The sequence below is a fragment of the Leopardus geoffroyi genome, chromosome D2, assembly GCF_018350155.1.
Source record: "Leopardus geoffroyi isolate Oge1 chromosome D2, O.geoffroyi_Oge1_pat1.0, whole genome shotgun sequence".
In the NCBI taxonomy this organism is placed as follows: Eukaryota; Metazoa; Chordata; class Mammalia; order Carnivora; family Felidae; genus Leopardus; species Leopardus geoffroyi.
The window spans coordinates 46814132-46836045 of record NC_059334.1 but is presented as its reverse complement, the minus strand read 5'-3'; the positions used below and the strand labels follow the sequence as shown (position 1 = coordinate 46836045).

The 21914-nt window shown below is 51.9% G+C and overlaps 1 protein-coding gene and 1 long non-coding RNA gene across 14 annotated transcripts in view; one reads left to right on the top strand and one right to left on the bottom strand.

Annotated features, from left to right (window-relative positions):
* Window positions 1-21914, top strand: part of ARHGAP22 (Rho GTPase activating protein 22) — a 176855-nt gene that overhangs the window by 140553 nt on the left and 14388 nt on the right. For 7 of the 13 annotated variants that reach the window (XM_045437981.1, XM_045437970.1, XM_045437971.1 and 4 more), the window contains one exon: window positions 6550-6726. The exons of 2 other annotated variants lie outside the window; for them this stretch is intronic. In XM_045437981.1, coding sequence (XP_045293937.1) covers window positions 6550-6726 — 177 coding nt within the window. The remainder of the gene's footprint in view (window positions 1-6549; window positions 6727-21914) is intronic. 4 more of the 13 variants (XM_045437972.1, XM_045437973.1, XM_045437983.1 and 1 more) reach the window with 1 other exon arrangement.
* On the bottom strand, window positions 18417-19798 carry LOC123576737. Its single transcript, XR_006701559.1, has 4 exons — window positions 19688-19798; window positions 19378-19528; window positions 19236-19283; window positions 18417-18594 (listed from the first exon to the last, which is right to left on the bottom strand). It is a non-coding gene; the product is annotated as an uncharacterized LOC123576737 (long non-coding RNA).

The window sequence follows — 21914 nt, the reverse complement described above, 5'->3', positions numbered from 1 at the left end:
CGTGAGCTGGTTTAGGTCTTACTGGGCCACTGTGGCCGCCATATTGAGAACAGATTGTAGGGGCAGGCGAGGGCCTAGGGAGCACGCCAGTAATCTGGATGACAGAGGATGGTGGCTGGGACCAGGTGGAACAGTGAAAGGCGGTCAGAGTTTGAAGATCTTTTGAAGGAGGAATCAGTGGAACTTACTGATAGGAATGGATGTGACACGAGAGAGAGCAGACCTGAAGATGCATTTGGTTGCCACTTGAGTAGCTAGAAGAGGGAGTCGCCCTCATCGGAGAAGGGGAGGGTGGGGCAGATCCAGAGGTGGATTTCATACCTGCTAAGGGCGTGCTGCCTGGAGACGTCCCGGCGGAGCTGTGGGGCAGGCAGTGGAGAGTGGGTCTGGAGGGCAGGGGACAGTGAACTTGGAAGTCGTCAGCATAGGGATGGCATGGTCATCACATAGAGTCTTGAGACTAGATGAGCCCACCAGAGGAAACTGGGTCAGTGTGGGGACAAGGTGGGGGAAAGGCCAGGTGACCCCAAGTTTCTGCCTGGGGTACCTGAATGCCCAGCACTGAGATGGGAACACAAGAGGAGGCTGGTGTGATAGATGAGGTCCTGATGATTTTCAGAGAAGCCATGCTGTGCCCATGGGACATCACATGATTGTAGAATTGTAAAAGACATTTAGACTCATAGGAAGTATGTATCTGGTTGTTATATATCTGATTCTTAACTGGGGGCAGTTTTGCCCCCCAAGGGACATTTGGCAATATATGGAGACTTTCTTGGTGGTCAGCCTGGGAGACAGGGACAGGCTGCTACAGGCATCTAGTGGGTGGAGGCCAGGGATGATGCTAAACATCCTGCTGTGCACAAGACAGCTCGTCACCACCCCCCAGGAAGAATTATCTGGCCCCAAACATCAGTAGTGCTGAGGTGGGAAAATTCTGCTTTCTATTGTATTAATTGAATTCATTGAATTAATTATTGAATTAATTGAATATGATAATAAAAGTGAACCTTTAGGGGCGCCTGGGTGGCTCAGTCGGTTCAGCGTCCGACTTTGGCTCCGGTCATGATCTTGCGGTTTGTGAGTTCAAGCCCCCCATCAGGCTCTGTGCTGTCAGGGCAGAGCCCTCTTTGGATCCTGTATCCTCCCCCCTCTCTCTGCCCCTCCCCTGCTCATGCTCTCTCTCCCAAAAATAAATAATGAACGTTTTTTTTTAAGTGAACATTTAAAGAGCTTGTTAGGTGCCAGGTGCTAAGCCAGGGAGGTATCTCAATGTCCTTCTCCCGAAAGGGTAGCTACCTTCATTTTCTTCACCCTACAGGTGTGGGACTCTGAGCTTGGCAAAGTTAAGTCACGGTGCTCCCCCTGGGGGAGCTGAGGGTTGACCCCAGGTTGGGCTCTAAGCACCATTCTAGAAGGCCTCAGAGGCCTGTGACGTGTCAGGATGGGATGGAAACACAATGGCCACACAGTCTGGTTTTAAAAAAGGAAAGGGGAAAACCAAAAACAGTAACAAGAGACCCTCAGCCTTCATCATGAGTTTCTTCCTGAAATAATTGGCTGTTAGGACTTTTTTTTTTTTTAAACTAAAGCTAATACGACTCTTTTCCTAAGTAGCAGAGGAAAAAGTAAGCATAAACGATTGAATGCCGTAGAAAATGCCAGAGTTTGCTTTAATGGCCTGTTTCACCTTCCTTGCACTCCCCTCGGCTGCCAGAGAGGAGGTTTTATATTATAAATAGAGAATGCGTGTATCGTCGAACCAACCTTGGTTTGAATCCTGGCCTCTCCACTTGTTTGTTTGTGAGCTAAATGTTTAACTTCTCAGAGCATCCATTTATTCATCTGTAAAATGGGGTCAGTAACACTCCTTCCTATGGTATTTATGAGGACTAGGTGTGGCCGTGTGTGTTAAGCTTCTTGCACAGTGTTGTACACATAGCGGGTCATTAAAAGTGGTAGCGGGACTTCGTTTCTGGATACAATGGAACAACAGGGACTAGTTTGCTCTCTCACCTAAAACAACTCCCTCCCCACAAAAAAGGGACGAGTAACCTGAAACAGTTTTGAAGATACTGAACAGTGGCAGTGAAGGACTGTGACCCCCAAAAGACGGGAAACAAATGAGGTAAGGTCTACACGTGCCCCAGCTGGAGAAAGTTCCAGGCTGTGCCGCAGAAAGGGGAACCCCAGGTGGAACCCCTTGTACTCCATGCATTAAGGAGACAGAGCTTAGGGATGGAGAGACCAAAGCATCTAGAGTTTTCGGATGGGATACCCAGGAGGAAAGAGCTGCTCAGAGAGAAAACTCCTTGAGAACGCATCACCATGTACAGTGAGGACATGACCTGAACCCGAGGAGGGGACCACCAGGAAGGATTCCAGGCAACAGCATCCCCTCTAACACAGGGCAGGGAATAGTTCCTGTTACATCTACCATCCTGGAAAACCTCATGACTCATGGGGCATTGCATAGGAAACACGGAAGGGTATTCCCTTAGCAGTGGGGAAGAATTGGCTCATCCTGAGTGTCCTGGACCCACCTAAGAAACCTTAGAAGCAAAATCTATGAGGATCAAACTCGTTCCAAGTAACCTAACTTCATTCCAGAAGGGACTCAAGTGTTTTTAGAGGAATACAGAAATGTTCAGCACCCAACGATTTAGGAATCACAATGTCTGGCACCGAATAAAAAATATCAGGCATGCAAAGAATCAAGAAAACAGGACCCACAATGAGGAGAAAAATCAATCCACTGACACCAGCCTAGAAATGACAGTATTAAAATTAGCAGACGGAGACGGTAAAACAGTTTTTATACCTGTATTCCAGTAGGTTCAGAAAGTTAAGTAGAGACGTGAAAGATATTTTTGAAAAGACCCCAAATCAAACTTCTAGAGCTCAAACCTACAATGCATGAGATACAAAATATACCAGATATGGGACACCCGGGTGGCTCTGTCTGTCAGTTAAGCGGCCGACTCTTGATTTCGGCTCAGGTCTTGATCTCAAGGTTGTGAGTTCAAGCCCTGTGTTGGGCTCCGTACTAGGTGTGAGGCCTACTTAAAAAGAATGAAGTTCAATCCATACCTTGCACCAAATTCAGACATTATTAACTCATAGACCTAAATGTAAGTCCTAAAACCACGAAACTTCTAGGGGAAAACTTTTATGACCTTGGGTTGAGCAAAGATTTCTTAGAGAAGCACACTCAGTAAAAGAAAAACATTGGTAAATTGGGCTTCACTAAAATTAAAAACTTCTTTTCTAAATACACTCTTAAGAGAATGAAAAGAAAAGGCACAGACAGGGAGAAATACTTGCAGAGCATATATCTGATACAAGACTTGTATCCAGAATATGTAAAGAACTCTCAAAACTCAATAAGGAAAAAATGTACAAATGTATGGCCAACTCATCTTTGACAAAGCAAGAAAGAATATCCACTGGAAAAAAGACAATCTCTTTAGCAAATGGTGCTGGGAGAACTGGACAGCCACATGCAGAAGAATGAAACTAGACCACTTTCTTACACCGTTCACAAAAATAAACTCAAAATGGATGAAGGACCTGAATGTGAGACAGGAAACCATCAAAACCCTAGAGGAGAAAGCAGGAAAAAACCTCTCTGACCTCAGCCGCAGCAATTTCTTACTTGACACATCTCCAAAGGCAAGGGAATTAAAAGCAAAAATGAACTATTGGGACCTCATCAAGGTAAAAAGCTTCTGCACTGCAAAGCAAACAATCAACAAAACTGAAAGGCATCCGACAGATTGGGAAAAGATATTTGCAAATGACATATCAGACAAAGGGCTAGTATCCAAAATCTATAAAGAACTCACCAGACTCCACACCTGAAAAACAAATAATCCAGTGAAGAAATGGGCAGAAAACATGAATAGACACTTTTCTAAAGAAGGCATCCAGATGGCCAACAGACATGAAAAGATGCTCAACGTCGCTCCTCATCAGGGAAATACAAATCAAAACCACACTGAGATACCACCTCATGCCAGTCAGAGTGGCTAAAATTAATAAATGAGGAGACTACAGATGCTGGCGAGGATGTGGAGAAACAGGAATCCTCTTGCCCTGTTGGTGGGAATGCAAACTGGTGCAGCCGCTCTGGAAAACAGTGTGGAGGTTCCTCAAAAAATTAAAAATAGATCTACCCTATGACCCAGCAATAGCACTGCTGGGAATTTACCCAAGGGATACAGGAGTACTGATGCATAGGGGCACTTGTACCCCAATGTTTATAGCAGCGCTTTCAACAATAGCCAAGTTATGGAAAGAGCCTAAATGTTCATCAACTGACGAATGGATAAAGAAGATGTGGTTTATATATATAATGGAATACTACTTGGCAATGAAAAAGAATGAAATATGGCCTTTTGTAGCAACGTGGATGGAACTGGAGAGTGTGATGCTAAGTGAAATAAGTCCTACAGAGAAAGACAGATACCATATGTTTTCACTCTTCTGTGGATCCTGAGAAACTTAACAGAAGACCATGGGGGAGAGGAAGAGGGGGAACTTACAGAGAGGGAAGGAGGCAAACCATAAGAGACTCTTAAATACTGAGAACAAACTGAGGGTTGATGGGGAGTGGGGGAGAGGGGAAAGTGGGTGATGGGCAGTGAGGAGGGCACCTGTTGGGATGAGCACTGGTGTTGTACGGAAACCAATTTGACAACAAATTATATTAGATAAATAAAAATAAATAAAAATAAAAAAAGAGTATTTAGGATAAGCAAGTAACTATAACAAATTCTTGGAGTCCTAAATCTTCTTCTGAGCCATGTTGAGACACTGGTTCAGAGAAGCTTATGTAGCAAAGCTTCCTGGAGGCATCAGGCTTCCTCCTCCCGCTCCGACTCTCCCCGCCTCTGTGGCAGTGCTCACACCCCACGAATGACCATGGCAGCCACCGGGCCACGGTGCAGACTTTGCTTCCCGCAGGTGCACACACACTTGTCTGGCTTCGGGCTCTGCCGCCTCTGCCCCCTGACTCCCTTCCCCTCCACCTCCACCGCCCTGCTTCCCAGCGGCTGCACGGGCTCCCAAGGAGCAGGGCTTGTGTGTGTGGTGAGGGCTCCAGAAGTCATCCTGGGGTCCCGACACGCTTGTCTCCTTGCTCATCACCCTCCTGAACTTTGGGCCTCACAGGCCTGTCCAGACTACTGGCCCTGCTCAGGTGCCCCCTCAGTGAGGACACACCCCACCCTGTGCTCCAGCTCTCAGAGTACTCTGCTCCGTTTCCTGGCCCTTGGCGGCCTTGCTGGGACCACTGTCAGACTGATCCCACCAGGCTGCCTTCTCTTTGAGGGGTGACAAGAGCATGGGGTGGGTCAGAGCCCAGAGCAGGGGACTTTGAATCCCAGCCTCTACCACGTAGTAGCTGTGTGAGTTCAAGCAAGTTCCTTAAGCACTCTGTGCCTCAGTTTCCTTGACTGAGGAAACTGCGGAAAGTAACGGCACCTCCCGCCACACAGTCTTTGTGAAGATTAAAGAATCCCAGGAGGACGGTTTTGTCCACTTAAGTGTCTGCAGCTTCTAGAAGAGTCCCGGGCAGGTACCACGCACTTAGGAAGCACTTGCTCCTGTCTCCATCCCAGGGCTGCAGGCTCTAGCAAGGGGGTGTCCTGGGTCTCACGGTTCTCCCTCATTGCCACCCCACCCCCTCAAGAACCCAGGACCCTGGGACTCACACCCCACCTGCAGACAGTCCTGCTCAGGGTCGGTGGCTCTGGGACCAGAGGCTAGTACTTGGGTGAGTTACATATTGCAGGATGTTGGGGATGAACGAAGACAAGATCATTCTTGAAAAGCCTTTAGATGAAGTTCAGTATAAATGGTTTTTGTGTACACCCTAAAGATGAGTTCATTTATACATGAAAACGTGAGAACCGCTGGAGCTACAGCAGGGAAAATTTAATGACATCTGTCTGAACTTTCCCATCCTTCCAATGTCTAGCTGCGAGTGGGGACGGGTGGGGAATTCTAGAGCGTTTTGCTCCATCCTGGTTTGACAGCAGGCCTCCGTAATGTTACTGCTTGTGGAGAATCAGGCCTCCTTTCCAGGCTGGGGAAGGAGGCCTGTAATGTCAGAGCGGACGTTAAAAGCATAGTGATGTTGCACTTTGCGCGGAAGAGGCGTAAAGCTGATGCAGAACAAAATACATAGACTACTCTGGGTTCTGAACTTCTCCCAGCTGGCCACCGATGTGAATGCTCTTTCCCTAATAGTGCCTGGGCATGCTTCTAATGATTTCTGTTTTGATGCGGAAATGTAACTAGGTGGAAACCTACAAGGGCCCCAAAGATACACGTGTGGGGTGTGAAAGGAGTGGCGGCGGGTGGGAGGGGGCTGCCAAAACGGAACCAGAAGCTTGGCCATTGCCGACAGGTTTGGGAGAGGCGGCCTTCTCACAGGGCAGGGAAGAACAGGCTAACTGGCGTTGGGGTGGACAGTGCTGTGGGAGTGTGAGCCCCGGTGTCCGCACGGGGGTCCTTGCAGTAAGCCTGTGTCTCCCTGTCTTGCAGGTGGTACCGGGGAGCGGGAGAAGGTGCCGGCCAACCCCGAGGCGCTTCTGCTCATGGCCAGCTCCCAACGTGACATGGAGGACTGGGTGCAGGCCATCCGCCGGGTCATCTGGGCCCCACTTGGCGGAGGTACTGCCCGTAGATCGCATGCTCACCCTCTAGAACCCTTGCCTTCAGGTAATCATGCCCCTCCGCCCTGCACTGAGCCCGCAAGACAGAGCTCTCTCACTGGGGACCCACTGGCTGTGTCCCTAGCTGCTTACAGCAGGCAAGCCATGCTGTCCTCTTCTGCTGCCGGCCCCTGACAGTCACACCTCCACTTTACTGGACAGGCAGCAGCAGGGGAATCGGGGCCACCTTTCAAAACATGCCCTCCTCCAGCTAGAATCCTGTGGCGTGTGCATACTGCCTCCCTGCGTCCAGAGCCCTGCTGCACAGCAGGTGATTTTGAGGTGGTCTGCACTGGGTCCCGCGTCCTTCCCTCTGCTGTGCCTTCCTACAGCTACACAGGGCCCCTGTGCTGCCCACACAACCAGCGCCTTGTTTCTGAGCTGAGAGCAGTGGTTGCCATTTACGCAGCTTTATTGAAAACACTTATCGGATGCCTGAAACGTACCTGGTCATATTCCGGACACTCGGAAGTTCAGTGATAAAACAAAATAGAGGATTCCTCCGCCCTCCTCTCCCGTCCATTGTCCAGTGGGAGACGGATAATAGGCAAGTCAAGGTGTCACATGATTTTAAGTAGAGAGAAACACAATAAAGTAAATTTAAGTAGGATGATAGAGGGGATGCTGTGTTAGATGTTGTAGCCTAGCCAGCTCAATGAAGTGGCCAGGAGAGCCAGGGGAGTGCTGGGCAAAGAGCATTCAGGCAGAGGGGCAAGCAAGTGCAAAGGCCCTGAGGTGGGAGTGAAATATTTGGACACAGAGAATCTCAGGAAGGCCAGCGGGTCTGAGGGAGTGAGGACAGGAGAGTAGAGGACATGAGGCAGGAGAGGTCACTGAGGCCTTGGGGACATGGTGGGAATCTCAAGATTTTGTTCTCAATCGATGAGGCACCAAGGAGGGCTCTGAGCAGGAGACAGACACGACCTGACCCAGATTTGTAAAGGGCCCTTTGGCCGCCATGTGAGGGGTGGAGCAGAGAGAGACAGGAGTGGACACGGCAGGCTGAGACAGCCAACAGATGGGGGTGACGGGGACACAGGCTGGCGTGGGGGTGGAGAAGAGAGTGAAGAGGGCTCAGCTGCAGCTGTGTTCTGAGGGTAGGGCTGCCAGGGTCTGCGGACAGACGCAGGGTGCAAGAGAAAGGAAGGGTGGCCCCCGGCTGTGTGGTCGGTGCCCCTCTGCAATCATCATGAAAAGAGCTTTTAGAAGGGGTCACCATACTGGCTGGGCTGCGGCCACCAACTCCCTGCTGAATGTGGAGACCGTGTGACCATGAGAGCCATGGACATCCTGTCTCCCCCGCACAGTGTCTGAGTGCTGCACATTCTGGGCAGGGGCAGAAGCTCACCTTTCAGGGCTTGGAGCCCGTCTCCAGACCCAGTGTGCTCTGTAGGCTGAGCCCCTCCCTTCCCCACTCACCTCGCCAGCTGTCCTCTGCTATTCCCGGCTGTGGCCTGCCTGGCCATCTCTCCTAGAACCACTGATCCTCACATAGAAGAGTCGATATCACTTGGAAAGTCAGTTTTTTTCCTGTGCTTCATAAATGCCCTCACACTGTTAGTCATGGCCTCCCTGCCTCCTGAGGCTCGTGGCAACTTTGACCCAAGACCCAGGGACACTCAGGGATTTCTGCGGCCTTCACAGACCTCCTTGGATGCAAAGTGGTTGGAATTGAACCCATGGAACAAAATAGAGCCCAGAATCAGACTCTCATCCAGCTGGACTTTGACTTACGACAGACAGCACCTCCGAACACCAGGGAAAGGAGAACATCATTGTGATCTTGGGTAGAGAAAACTTCTTTTTGCAGGAGTTATAAAAATCATTAATCTTTTAGGAAAAGATCGATAAATTATGCTCTACACAAGGAAGAGCATCTGTTCATTAAAAGGTAGATTAAGAAAATGAAAAGACAAGCATCTAGGGTGGGAGAAGGTGTTTGCACCACATTCAGCCGTCAAATGACTTGCTCCTCAAACCTCTACAAACCCAGAAGGCAACGACAGGCAAGCCAGTAGAAACTCCGGCAAGAGACTCGAACAGGCACTTTACCAAGAAAGAAATCCTTGTGACCAGTGAACATAGGCTGCAGCGTTCAGCCTCGTTAGTCATCAGGCAGGTGCATGTTAAACCACGACATGCCACTTATAGTCACCCACCAGAAAGACTGAATGAAAAAGGCGGGCGGTTCTCGGAGGTGACAAGGACAGAGCTACGGGCACTTGTGGGTATTGCCGGGATCTGCAAAAGTTGCTATGCACCCCGAGGCCCCGCAGTGCCACCGCTAGGCATGTCCCAGATAGAAATATGTGTGCAGATATGCTGGGGACTCGGACACGTCACACGTTCACAGCAGCCTTACCCATGATGGCCTGACCCTAACCAGGGGTTTAGGAACGATCCAGGGGCTCAATAAGTATGATTCGTTCTTGCAGCAGGAAACTCTACAGCAGTGGAAAAGAATTACCCACAACTCCACCTAACAACATGCATGAATCCTAAACACTTACCATGGGACTAGGGAGGCTCAGTAACATGTTATAGGTATAATTCCATGTGTATAAAGTTGAAAAACAGGGCAGAAAGAAAACTGTACTATTTGTAGGTGGGTAATTGGGCAGCAGAAATAAAGAAAGGCAAAGAAACAAATGCCATAAAAGTCTGGATAGAAGTCTCACTTACACAGGTGTTCATTTTACAGCAATGTGTTAATCTGCAGGTATATGCTTTAAGTACGTTTCTGGATGTACGGATACTTCACTATATTAAAAAAACAAAAAACAGAGAAGCTCAAGGCTGAAGTGTCTATGTAATTTGGCCAAGACAACCCAGCTACTCAGGGAGCAAAGCTGAGAAACAAAGGTGGATGTTCTAACCCCAGAGGCCATGCTTTGACTCAGACCATGCAGGGCACTGGCACACCCATCTACTCTATTCGTGGTGCCAGCTTCTGGCCACACATCCACCTCTCTCTCTCTCTCCCCTTCCCTCTCTCCCTCCCTCCCTCCTTCTCTGTGTTTGCTCAGAACTGGGACCCTTTGCAGAACCCAACATAGAATCCAGATCTGTCCCTCCCTCAGGTCCCCCAGCGTTTACCAAATTTCTCAGACTGCGTGCTGCAGAACTTGTAAGATTTCAAACAGGAACCGTCATCAAAGGCGCTTATCTCCTTTCTACCAGAAGCCTAGAGGAAACGCAGCAATCGCAGGGGTTAGCGACGGCAGACATGTCTGGGCAAGCCGTGGGCACTCACAGGTGGGCTCAGTCAGCCTCTGCAGCAGGTTCCTGGCAAAGCTGTTATTAGCCTGGGTTCCCCTGGAAAGGAGGCTTAGAGGATCAGTCCTTCTTTCACTGTTAATAACGGAGTCCGTGAGCCCTTTCAAGCATGTTTGTTCTGGCAGAGAGCAGGCCACCTCTGACAGACAGGAATGGGCAGTGTGCCTGCTGCAGTCAGAGGCAGCCCCGGCCATCCCCATGGAGAAGACTGGAGGCAGCAGACCCACGGGGTCAGCGGAGCCCGTTACTGGCGATGGCCTGCCCAGAGGTGGCAGTCCCTCTTATCTGGGCATTCGTTCATTCATTCACTCATTCAGCCAGTCATTCATTCAGTTGCGAAAGTATTCTAGGAGCCAGGGATACAGCAGTGAACAGGACAGACAAGGTCTCTACCCTCATGAAATGCACATTCTAGGAGAGAACAGGTAACAAGCCGATTGCAGGGCTCCGTGGAGAAAGGTGAGGGGGGAAGGGCAAGTAAAGGCTTTGGAGGTTGGAGTTTCCTGACATTTGAGTAAAGGAGCTGAAGGGTGACGTACACATATACCTGGGCAGAGAGGTTTGGAGGCAGGGGTAGTGGGGTCCATGTTGGAAGAGCAGCGAAGAAGCCAGTCCGCCTGGAGCAGAGTCTGCGAAGAGGGAGAGAGCAGGAAGTGGGTCAGAGAGGTAATGGGGTTTAAGTCAGTAGGGCCTTGTTGTCACGGTGATGACTCTGGCTTTCCCTGAGTGACGTGGTGCCCTTGCTGGGTTTTGAACAGAGAATGGCAGAGCCTGACAGGGTCCCAACGGGATCCCTCTGGCCACCTGTTGAGAATAGATCCCAGAAGGCAAGGCCAGAAACAGGGAGACCAGCTAGGAGCTCACTATCCACTAATGCAGCTGAGAGACGATGGCAGCTTGGCCCGGGTGGTACTGGTGATGAGAAGTAATTGAATTCTTGATATATTTTAAGGTAAAGCCAGTGTAAGTATTTCCCTGCTGGAATGGAAGAAAGGTATAAGAGAATGAGAGAAGTCAAGGGTAATTCCAGGATGTTTTGATCTAAGCAACTGGAAGGATGGATTAGCCATTAACAGATGAAAAAGACCAAAGGAAGTGCAGTGTTTGGAATGAAGCGTGAGAGTTCCCATTGGGCTTAGTCTGAGATACCTGGTAGAGGCTCAAGTTTGTTATTATTTTTTTAACGTTTATTTATTTTTGAGAGACAGCATGAACAGAGTAGGGGCAGAGAGAGCGGGAAACACGGAATCTGAAGCAGGCTCTAGGCTCTGAGCTGTCAGTACGGAGCCCAATGCAGGGCCCGAACTCACGAACCACAAGATCACGACCTGAGCCAAAGTCAGACACTTAACCGACTGAGCCACCCAGGCACCCCTAGAGGCTCAACTTTAAGTGTCCAATAGGCAGTTTAACATTTAAGTCTAGAGAATTGGAGAGAGGACTGGGTTGGAGGGGGAATTTGGAGGCTGTTGACATATAGATGGGGTTTGAAGCCGTGAGGCTGGGGTGAGGCACCGTAGAGACAGCAGAGAGGACCAGGGCTGAACCCTGAGCTGCTCCCAGGTGAGAAGTCAGAGGCAGAGGAGGAGCCAGCAGAGGGGGCTCAGGAGGGTTGGTGAGGGGGAGGAGCCCGGAGTGAGTTGGGGATCCCGAGGCAACTGAAGGGAATGTCTAGGGAGGAAGGGGCAGTGACAACATGCACTGTGGACAGATCAACCAGAAGAGATCGAGCATAGTTCATTGCTGACTTGGGCAAGCATGGTTCTGGTGGAGTGCTGGGGATAGAGCTTGATAATAGCGGGCGTGAGAAAGGGTAAGACGAGGGGAAATGGAGTGTGAGAATAACCGACTGTTTCAAGAAGTTGACTATAAAGGGAAAGAGAAATGGGACAGTGGCTGGAGGGGAGGTCAGGTAAAGAGAGGGCTGTTGGGTTTTTTGGTTTTGTTTTAAGTTGGGAGACAAAACAGCAATGCAAAAGACTGATGGTACTGGAGAGGGAGAGAAGAACGGCTGGAGCACTGATCTCTCTTGTGGACATAGATGCAAAGATCCTCAACAAAATACTTACAAATTGAATCCAGCAGTATATGAAAGGATTATACAAATGAGATGAGATTTATGACCAAATGAGATTTATCCCAGGAATGCAAGGGTAGTTTAACACCTGAGAATCAACAGTTGTAATACACGAATGGAATTAAAGACAAAAACCACATGATTGGGACGCCTAGGTGGCTCAGTCAGTTAAGCATCTGACTCTTGATCTCAGCTCAGGTCTTGATCTCAGGGTTGTGAATTCAAGCTCCCCCCCCCCACCCCCCCCATTGGACTCCCTGCTGAGTACATGAACCCTACTTAAAACCCCACATGATCATCTCAGTAGACTCAGAGAAAGCATTTAATAAAGTCTGGCACCCTTTCCTGGTGAAAATAAACGGCCTAGGGATGGGGGTAGAAAGAAACTTACTGAACTTGATAAAGAGTATGTATCTACAAGAGACCCAAAGGTAACATCATACTTGTGGAGGAAGACTGGATACTTATCCTCTGAGATCAGAAACAAGGCACAGATTCTCACTCTCCTCACTGAAATTCAGCACTGTACTGGAGGTTCTGGCCAGAGCAATTAGGCAAGAAAATGACATACATCCAGATTGGAAAGGAAGAAAGGAGTTAAAGTATCTCTTATTTGCAGATAATAGGATCTCATATACAGAAAACCTTAAGAAATCCACTAGAAAACAATTAGAAGTCATAAAACATTCGGCAAGACTGCAGGATATAAGGTCAGTATACACTAATCAGCTGTATTTCTGTTCAGTAGCAATGAGCACACCAACAATGAAATTAAGAAAACTTCATTTACAATAGCATCCCAAAGAAGAGAATACTTAGGAATAAATGTAACAAAAGAAGTATAAAACTTACTACTCTGAAAGTGACAAAATGTTGTTAAAAGAAACTAAAAAAGACCTGAATAAATGGAAGGACATCCCATCTTCATGGATCAGAAAACTTGACATTGTGAAAAGGGCAATGCTCTCCTGTAGATCTCTAGACTTCTGTGCCCAGCTCTGGGAACATGGGCCCTGGAGCCCCGTCGGGCAGCAACTCCTACCCAGCTCACCATGGGAGGAAAGAAGAGGGAACCACTGAGTACCCAGAGTTACCTGGTATCTGGCAGGTGCTTGCACGGATGAACCCTTGCCTAGTTATCTGGAGAGAGCCTGCAAGCCCTCAAAGGTGGGTCTGATAGGACGGTGCTTGGCAAAGCCAGTTGCACTGATGGGTGAGAGGAGGCAGAGTGAGCACAGATTCCAGCATCAGGTTGTGTGGTCTGAGTGTGATCTGGCTCTGCCCTTTGCTGGCTGTGTGACCCTGGGTAGGCCTGTTACCCTCTCTGTGTCTTTGTCTGCAAAACGGAAGAAGAATGCCTTCATTGCAGGACTGTCGTGAGAATTAAGAGAGAAGACGGACAGACGCAAAGTGCTCAGCGCTCTCTCAGTACGAGGTAGCCCTGGAACATTCAGCAAACACAGCACACCTGCTGTGCGCAGGCAGGGGAGGTGGCAGGAAAAGAGGTCGAGGGAGCTTCCATCCTACTCCACAAGACGGCCACTAACCAGGAAAGCAAGTCACGAGGCACAGAGCAGTGGTTCTCAAATGTTAGCTAGCATCTGAAGCACCCCGAGGAAGGCCTGTGGAAATGGGACTGCTGGCTCCACCCACGGGGATTCCAGCTCGCTTGGGCGATGCCCTCGAATTTGTATTTCTAACAAGTTCCCGGATGCTGCTGGTGCTGTTGGTCCGGGGCCCATATTCTGTGAACCTCTGTGTTTTGGAAGGGTGGTGAGTGCTGTTGAAAGAAAAACAAACCCGAGCAGTTTTAAATACAGTGATGAGGACGGGACATTCAAACAGTCTGGGAGGTGAGAAAGCCAGCCAGGATGTCTGGTGGAAGCTGGCCAGCCAGAGGCAGCAGCCTGGGCATCAGCAGAGCACATCTGATATGGTCCTGAAGCAGCGTGGAGGGTGGGTAGGCCGGAGGGGTGAGGGACAGGGCAGATGGGAAGGAGCCTCCCGCACCCCTGTGAGGACTTTGGCTCTCACTCCTTTTTTTTGTTTGTTTGTTTTAATTTTTAAAAATATTTATTTTTGAGAGAGAGAGAGCATGAGCAGGGGAAGAGCAGAGAAAGGGGAAGACACAGAATTTGAAGCAGGCTCCAGGCTCTGAGCTGCCAGCACAGAGCCCGATGTGGGGCTGGAACTCCTGAACTGCAAGATCATGACCTGAGCTGAAGTCAGACGCTTAACCCAACTGAGCCACCCAGGTGCCCTGGCTCTCACTCCTAAATGAAAGGGGGAGGGCGCATTGGAGGGCTTTGAGCTGAGGCATGATGGCATCTGACATATAGTTGAAAAGGGCCACTCTGACTGCTGGCCTGAGAGGGACAAGGCGAAGCCAAGAACACGTATACACGGACTAATCCAGGCAGGAGACATGGGCGCTTTCACTATGGTGGGTGACAGTGAAAGTAATCAGGTTCTGAATCTGTTTGGAAAATAGGACTGACAAGCATTGGGTGGGGGTGTGCGAGAGCAGGGACAGTGCAGGTGACTCATGGGGTGTGGGTGAGAGGTCTTGGGGACAGAGCTGTCATTAACCAAGAGTGCAGTTCAGGTTTGGGAGGCCGCGGCCCGACCACAGTTCCATTTGGATACTTCTCAGTTTGAGATGTCTGTTTGTCATGAAGCCAGGGCAGGTGCTGTGTTGGATGCAGGAGTTGGGATTAGCGCTCAGTAACTAGTAGCATGGTAACTATGACACTCACAGGCCGCCAGGCACTGCCTAGCACAGCCCAGAAGCTCTCTGCCCCAACCTTACAGGCAGCAGCACGGAACGACAGCCCTGGGGCAAGGAACCCAGCTTGGGAATGGTGTCCCTGCCCACAGTGACTGCCCTGCGCTGGGGAGGGGTGTGAGGGACCAGCAGCAGGCCCGCAGTGGCCATCAGAGCCTTGTTGCTCCAGCTCTCACAGGCCGCTGGAGACTTTCCTATGACCCCCTGGAGCCAATTCTCCTGCTCTTCGGTTCCTTAGAAATCAGGTGGTAGAAGGAAAAAGAGGGGACAAATGCAGCTTCCAGAAGCCACAGGGCAGGACACTTGACATGGAGAAAATCCCAGCCTTGGGGCAAGTTGGAGGGACACAAAGCAACCTTTTTAGTCCAGCTGGAAGTGGTCACTGTTTGCTAGAATGACCTCTCCAAATAGAAGCCCCTCGAGGCACAATCTGGTTCAGAATGAAAGGTCACTGGCCCCAGCCCAGGCTAGCAGTGGTGGAGCCCGAGATACTAGTGGACCACTTCTCCCCCGTGCTGCTTGCCCAGCTCTTCTAGGAGATTGAAGAAGAGAGTCTTATTTCCGGTTTCCCTGAATGTTGACCCACCAGGCCCAGAGTCCCTAGCTGGGCCTTTCTTGGCAGCCCTTCCAAAACGGAAGAGAAAGGACTGTGGCTAATCTGCGCTGGGCTTCAGGTCACTAAGCCAGCAGATGGGCTGCTTGAGCATGAATCTGGTACCTTCAGCCTATCCTCTAATGCTCTGTGGGTCCACAAGCCAGGTGGAGGAGACGCCTCAGCAGGCCTGGGACCCTTTCCATGCCCCAGGCTCACAGAGGGCAGATCTGGCCTCTTCTGGGCTTAGGGGTTGGTTCACAGCATCCTTGGGCCTCCTTCCCCTGTAGTGCTTCTGGAGTCTGTGAGCTTGTAGGAGAAATAGTTCCCAGCCACAGACCCCTCTGACAGGATGGCAGGGAGCCCGGGGCTGTGTACGGGGAGAACAGAGAGGGAGGGCAGATAACTTGCCTTGGGAGAGCCCGGCACGCCAGCAGTGGTGATTTACTGGGGTGAATTCAGGACGCTAACTGTTCAGCTGCCTCTTACCCACCTTGCCAGAAGTCCTCCTTCCTTCCCAGCGGCTGTGATGGGAAATGCCCCATCAACGTGGCCTGCCTGGCTTCTGTTTGTGCTAAGGAGAGCTCAGATCACAGACAGGGCCAGGAGAGAGTTTGTCATGGTTACTGTTAAGATGAGGCCAGTGGAGGGTTAGTGCCAGTGACACTGAGCGGTGCCCCAGTAACCCCAGCCACTCGCCAGGGCAGCTAACATTTATTCAGCATGTTCCTGTGTCAGGCTCTGCAATAGCCCTAGGAAACTAGTTGTGAAAACCTTTACAGGTGGGGACACTGGGCAACAAGGAGACTCAAACGCTTTGTCCAGGTCACAGAGAAGTCGGCAGGAAGCTGGGTTCTTTTTATTTGTTTGTTTATTTATTTATGTATTTAAGTGTCATTTATTTTTGTGAAAGGGAGAGAGAGAGCACGAGCAGGGGAGGGGTAGAGAGAGAGGGAGACACAGGATCCGAAGCAGGCTCCAGGCTCTGAGCTGTCAGCACAGAGCCTGATGCAGGGCTTGAACTCTCGAACCGTGAGATCATGACCTGAGCCCAAGTCGGACGCTTAACCGACTGAGCCACCCAGGCACCCCAGGAAGTTGGGTTCTAACCCAGGTCTGCTAGAGCTCAGAGCACCCCCTGCTGGATGCCTGCTCTGGAAAGTAGGATGCCAGGGGGCCTCCAGGTGATCCTATGGCCAGGTTCCCTGGGTCTCGTGGCTTCGAGGTGGCCTTGGTTGTTCTCCACATCAGTCTGAGGAGACACAGAGGGGTCTCATGCTTGCTAAGTGCTACTCTTGCCAGGGGTTAGTTGTATCAAAATTACATTATAGAGGGAGGCAGAGAGGCCTAGAGAGGTTTAGTAATTTGCTTTACAGCACACAGCAGAGCTGGGGGCAGAGGCAGCTGTCCCCAGGGTGAGACCATCAGTGATTCTGTCTCCCTCTCTCTCTTTCTCTCCCTGGGTAAGCATCAGAGCACCATGGCCTCTGGATCTGAGTTGTCTTGATGGGAGGGACGGAGATCATGGGGAGGCAATCAGACTGAGGAAAGAGTCCCCGAGGTCTTGGACCCAGGGCCTGTTCGACACACAGCTCAGAACTGAGGGCCACCCCCGCTGAAGAGGTCATCTGTGTCCAGGTACTTGTTTGAGAGGACAGAGCCTCAGCTTCCTGGCCTTGCCCCAAGAGGACAATTTTTTTTTTAATGTTTATTTTTGTGAGAGAGAGAGAGAGAGAGAGAGAGCGAGCAAGCGGGGAAGGGGCAGGGGGGGGTGGGGGGACAGAGGATCTGATGCAGGCTCTGCGCTGACAGCTTTGGCACTGACACCCGTGAGCCAAACACCAGGGCTTGAATTTACGAACCACGAGATCATGACCTGACCCCAAAGTTGGACACTCAACCAACTGAGCCACCGAGGCACCCACCCCCCAACGGGACAATTTTAAGACTCTCTCTGAACATCCAACCCTAATAGGCCCCACAGCTAAAAATGACCCCCCGACATGGGGTGTGTTATCCTGGCTGGGGCATAATCTGGTGCCCATCAGAGTCCAGAGCCTTCTAAATGGAGGGCACTTGCAGACTTCCAGCCGTCTGGGGAATCTGTGTGGGAGTGGATGGAAGGGATTCCCTAGAGCTTGGCAGGTCTAACCGCACAGGTAGGGGAACCAAAGCTCAGGAGGAGAAAGCAAGATGGCATCAGAGCCCACATGGCCACTGGGAGGGTCCGCCTACCCCCAGGGTAGGTGACTCTAACTGAGCCCTTGGGTCCTTCCCTTGAAGGTGGACAGTACTGCTCAGACCCAGACGGTCCCTGGGTAGTGGGAGCCCTAGGCTTTTCTGACAGGTTTAGGGCGGGGCATTCCTTGGCTTGTGGCCCTCACCGGCATCATGAAATGCCCTTCCTCCCTTCCTGTGTACTTGAACTTTGGGAAGGGAGAGCCCTGAGCCCCTCCCCAGAACCCAGGGCTAAGGAGGATGTGAGCCCCCACCCCCATACTAGTATCAGGGCCGGGACTAGGGGGCCTATGTGGCCTGTAGCACAGAATTTAAGGAGGGCAGCAAAAGCCTCAGTGATCAGGATGAACATGTTATTGTGATGTTTGTAATGGAAATAATAATGCAAAAAGTCCATTACATTACTTTCTTATTGCTGCTCTAACAAATTGCCACAAACTTAGTGGCTCAAAACAACACAAATTTATCCTGTGATAATTGTGGAGAACTGAGTCTTCGCTAAAATCAAGGTGTTGGAAGGGCCTGTTCCTTCTGAGGGCTCTTGGGAAACCCTGTTCCTCGCCTGTCCACCTCCTAGAACACTGTTCACATTCGTTGGTTGTGGCCTCATCACTCCGGTCTCTGCTTCCCTCCTTACCATCATTACCTCTTCTGTAGTCAGCCTTCCCTCTGCCTCCCTTTTAGAAAACCTACCTGGATAATCCAATACAATCTCTCCATCCTTAATTTAATCGTGTCTGCACAATCCCTTTTATCAGGTGAGGTAACACAGTCACAGGTTCCAGGGGTTAGGATGTGGACATTTGGGGAGGGGGGAATCATTATTTCTCCTACCACGTCTACAGTAAATCTCAACATTTCAAATGAAGACAGGATCCGGGGGATTAGGGCGAGACGCTCACAGGATCTGTGCCAAAAGCAGGGTTGCAGCCTGTCATTACTTAAAGTTTTGATAATTTGTTCATCATGGATTTTTTTTTTTACATTAACTTGTATTTGTTAAAACACTTCAGTGAAATGTTTACCTTGAAGTTTTTGATACCTTAAGTTTTGCGCAGGTGGGCAGTGCCTCATTTGCCTCATCCTGGTCCCCCCTTGCTTCGGAGAGCACTGGCTGTGCACTGCACACTCAGCTTTCAGATGAGCCCCCCACCCCTTCCAGCCCCAGGGCTCCCCTAGGCTCCTCCCTTACAGAATTTGGCCCACAGAACCCCGTGGGTCTCTATTCCTCCTGCCTGGTGCTGCCACCACCCCTCCGCCCCCCACAGCTTTGCTTTGCACCTGCCCCCCCTGGTATATATACCAGGAGGAATATAAACGTCCCAGTCTTCAGACTTTGGAAGTATGGGCTTGTGGGCTCATTTCACTGGGACAGAATCCCGCCCTGGAAAGAATGTATCTTTAAGATACGTATCTTTAACTTGTCTTAACGTAATTTAAGTCTGGATGGGAGGTCTGGCACTTATTAGCTGTGTGACCTTAGGAAAATTCTATAAACTCTCTAGACTTTAGCTGCCGCGTCTGTAAAATGGGGACATCAATACTCACCTCTCTGGGCTGCACAGGACGCCTTACTTGAAGGCCGAAGCACCAGCTCTGAAGCCAGGAGCCCAGTGTTAGATCCGAGCTCGGCGCTCCCTCCCCACTCACCCACCCACCCACCCCCAAGCTGGGTGACCCAGACAGTTACCTGGCTTTCCTGGGTCTCCACTGCCCCACCTGGAACACATGCCTCCCAGCCTGCGGGGGAATGGGAGCTCCTAAAGCGAGTCCTCGTCCCCCCTGTTGGAAGGGACCGTCATTGGGAGCTGCTGGCATTCATTCCTCCGGAGCCTAGGAGCCTAGTATCGCGGAGCGTTTGGGGAAAGGGGATGAGACGTGTGAACCCGGAGCTCTTCCCGGGGGCCGGCTTCAGGCGTGGCATTTCAGGAACTCGCAAGTGCGGGGCCCTCCCTCCCTCCAGGGTCCGGGCCCGGGGCGGGCGGCGGGCAAGACGCTACCTGCGCGCGTGCCGGGCATTCCTGCCCCGCCGCGCCGCCGCACCGGGCGCGCCATGGGCCTGATGCCGGCCTCGCGGGCCTTCTCCCGGTGCTGCGCCTGCCCGCGGCCGCCCTGCCGCCTGCCCGCCTGCTGCGCGCCGGCGGCCCCAGGTAGCGCGGGACCGGGTGCGGGGAAGCGGCGCCGCCCGCGAGGAGGGCGCCGCGCATGCGTCTCGGGGGCCGCGGCGGGGAGCGCGCGTGGGTCGGGGTGCCCGCGGCGGGTCGCGGGGCTGGGGGAGCGGGGCGCGTGCGTGTTCGCGGCGAGAGGCCCCTCCTATCTTGCGGCCGGGGTGGGGAGGTGGCAGCCCGGAGCCGAGCGGGGACTCTCCAAGGGTCATCCCCACCCCCGCCACTACTGAGGAGACGGAACCTGACGGGAACCCCGGGCTATCGACTCCAAACCCAGTGCTCGCCCCCACGTTTGCCTCCCTGGGCCTCGGGAAAGCCACTGCGCGGCCTGGCTGCCACCGGGAGGATAGGGATCCTCTGCCCTGGGGCTGGCTCACCCTGGGCCGGAACCCGGCAAGATGATGTATGCCTCTTGCTGCCATTCTCTTTCTTGCGCTGATGTCAGCTTTTTGGTTGGTGAGGCCTGGCTAGAGCCCAGCCTGTTGGTTTCAGCCTCCAGGGCAGTTCTGAAGCTGTGGAGGCCCCAGAGCAGGGCCATGCACATGGGCACATACAGCCATGAAAGGGTGGGTTGACAGACCTTGGAGGGGAGCTGAGAGCAGGAAGGGACTTCCCCAAGTCTGAACCTCTGGAGAGAATTTAAGAACGTTTTTTCCTTGTCTCTCTTCCCCGACTGTGGCCTAGTCCCCCACTCCTGGTCCTGCCACCCCCAACTAGAGAGAACCCTAGAGGAGCCAAAGCCAGCCTGAGGTCTCCTCTTGGGAATCAGCTCCAGAGAGGGAAAACCAGGCCCTTTCCTGCAGAGTCCTTTGAGCTGACAAGAGCCCAGGGCCCTAGGCCGGCCCTCCTGGGTCAAGAGAAGGCCACATTCACCAAGCACCTGCTTCGGTGTGCCTGCTGTGGGAAGCTCTCCCATGGCTTCTCACAGCCCCACGAAGTGGCAGGGAGACTGAGGACTGTGCCCAAGGTCATCCAGGACAGGGATCTGAGCCAACTGACTGCCCGGTCTGTGGCCTGTGACTTCCTGCTTCTTCAGGGGATTCTGGGGAGAGGGGAATGAGGGCTAGGGTTTGCCGGGGGGAGCTGGCAGGGAAGGAGGCTCGGCCCAGCTCTGAGCCTTCCGACAGGTTCATCGAGAGGAGAGGCAGCCACTGCCAGTTTCCTCTCTGGTGGCAAAGCCAGTACTTTGTGAAGAGCGTGGGCTGGGGCCTCGAGGAACCCGCACGCTGGCTGGGTTTCCAGGGATCTGACAAACCTACTGGAGCTGGTTCTTGGCAAGGCTTCCCCTCCGAGATGTGCCAGGAGGGCTGAGGGAGTTCAGTGTGGCTGTTCTGAGCCCTGCCAGGTTCTTCCAGAGAGACCCTGGCAAGGGGAGTGGTGGGCAAGGAGAGTGAAGGAGGCCGGGCCCTGTAGCCGGAGTGCAGGTTGCTTCCAGCAGGATAGCAGGAGAAAGGAAACCCTAGAGGGCTGGGCTGGAGTGAGCTTTCCCACAGCGCTCCACAAAACTTCTTTCCTCAGAGGGTGGTAAGGGGGCAGCTTGCTCCTAAAGTTGGCACAGAGTCTCATGCAAAGCTCCGCACAGCCCTGCTGGGAATGTGGAGTCAGTCCCAGGCCTGGTGGTGCCTCGGGCAGGGGCCTCAGGGCAGCCCCTTAAAAACAGTACGATGATCCCATTTTATAGATGGAGAAACTGAGGCCCAGGAGAGGCAGCCACCTCTCTGCTCAATAGCTTAGCTGGGATGTATACCCAGACCCGTGCACATTGAGGCTCAGAATCTTTTTATGGCCTACAGTCTTGACCACCACTTGCTGCCCGTGTCTCCACTCCCACCCGTAGCCCAGTCCTGTCACCAAGCTCAGCGACTTACAGGGCCTCTGAGGCACTATCACCGTTTCCCAAAGTCCCTGAGCAACATATGAGGTCAGTGCTCACCACAGCACCTGGTCCTTGCTTCTTCAGCTATGTTCCCTCATGTCCACCCTCCAAGCCCTGTGGTCCACATCAGCCCCCCACCCAGCAGGCTGTCTCCTGCTCATGCCTACACCCCGGTTTCAATGT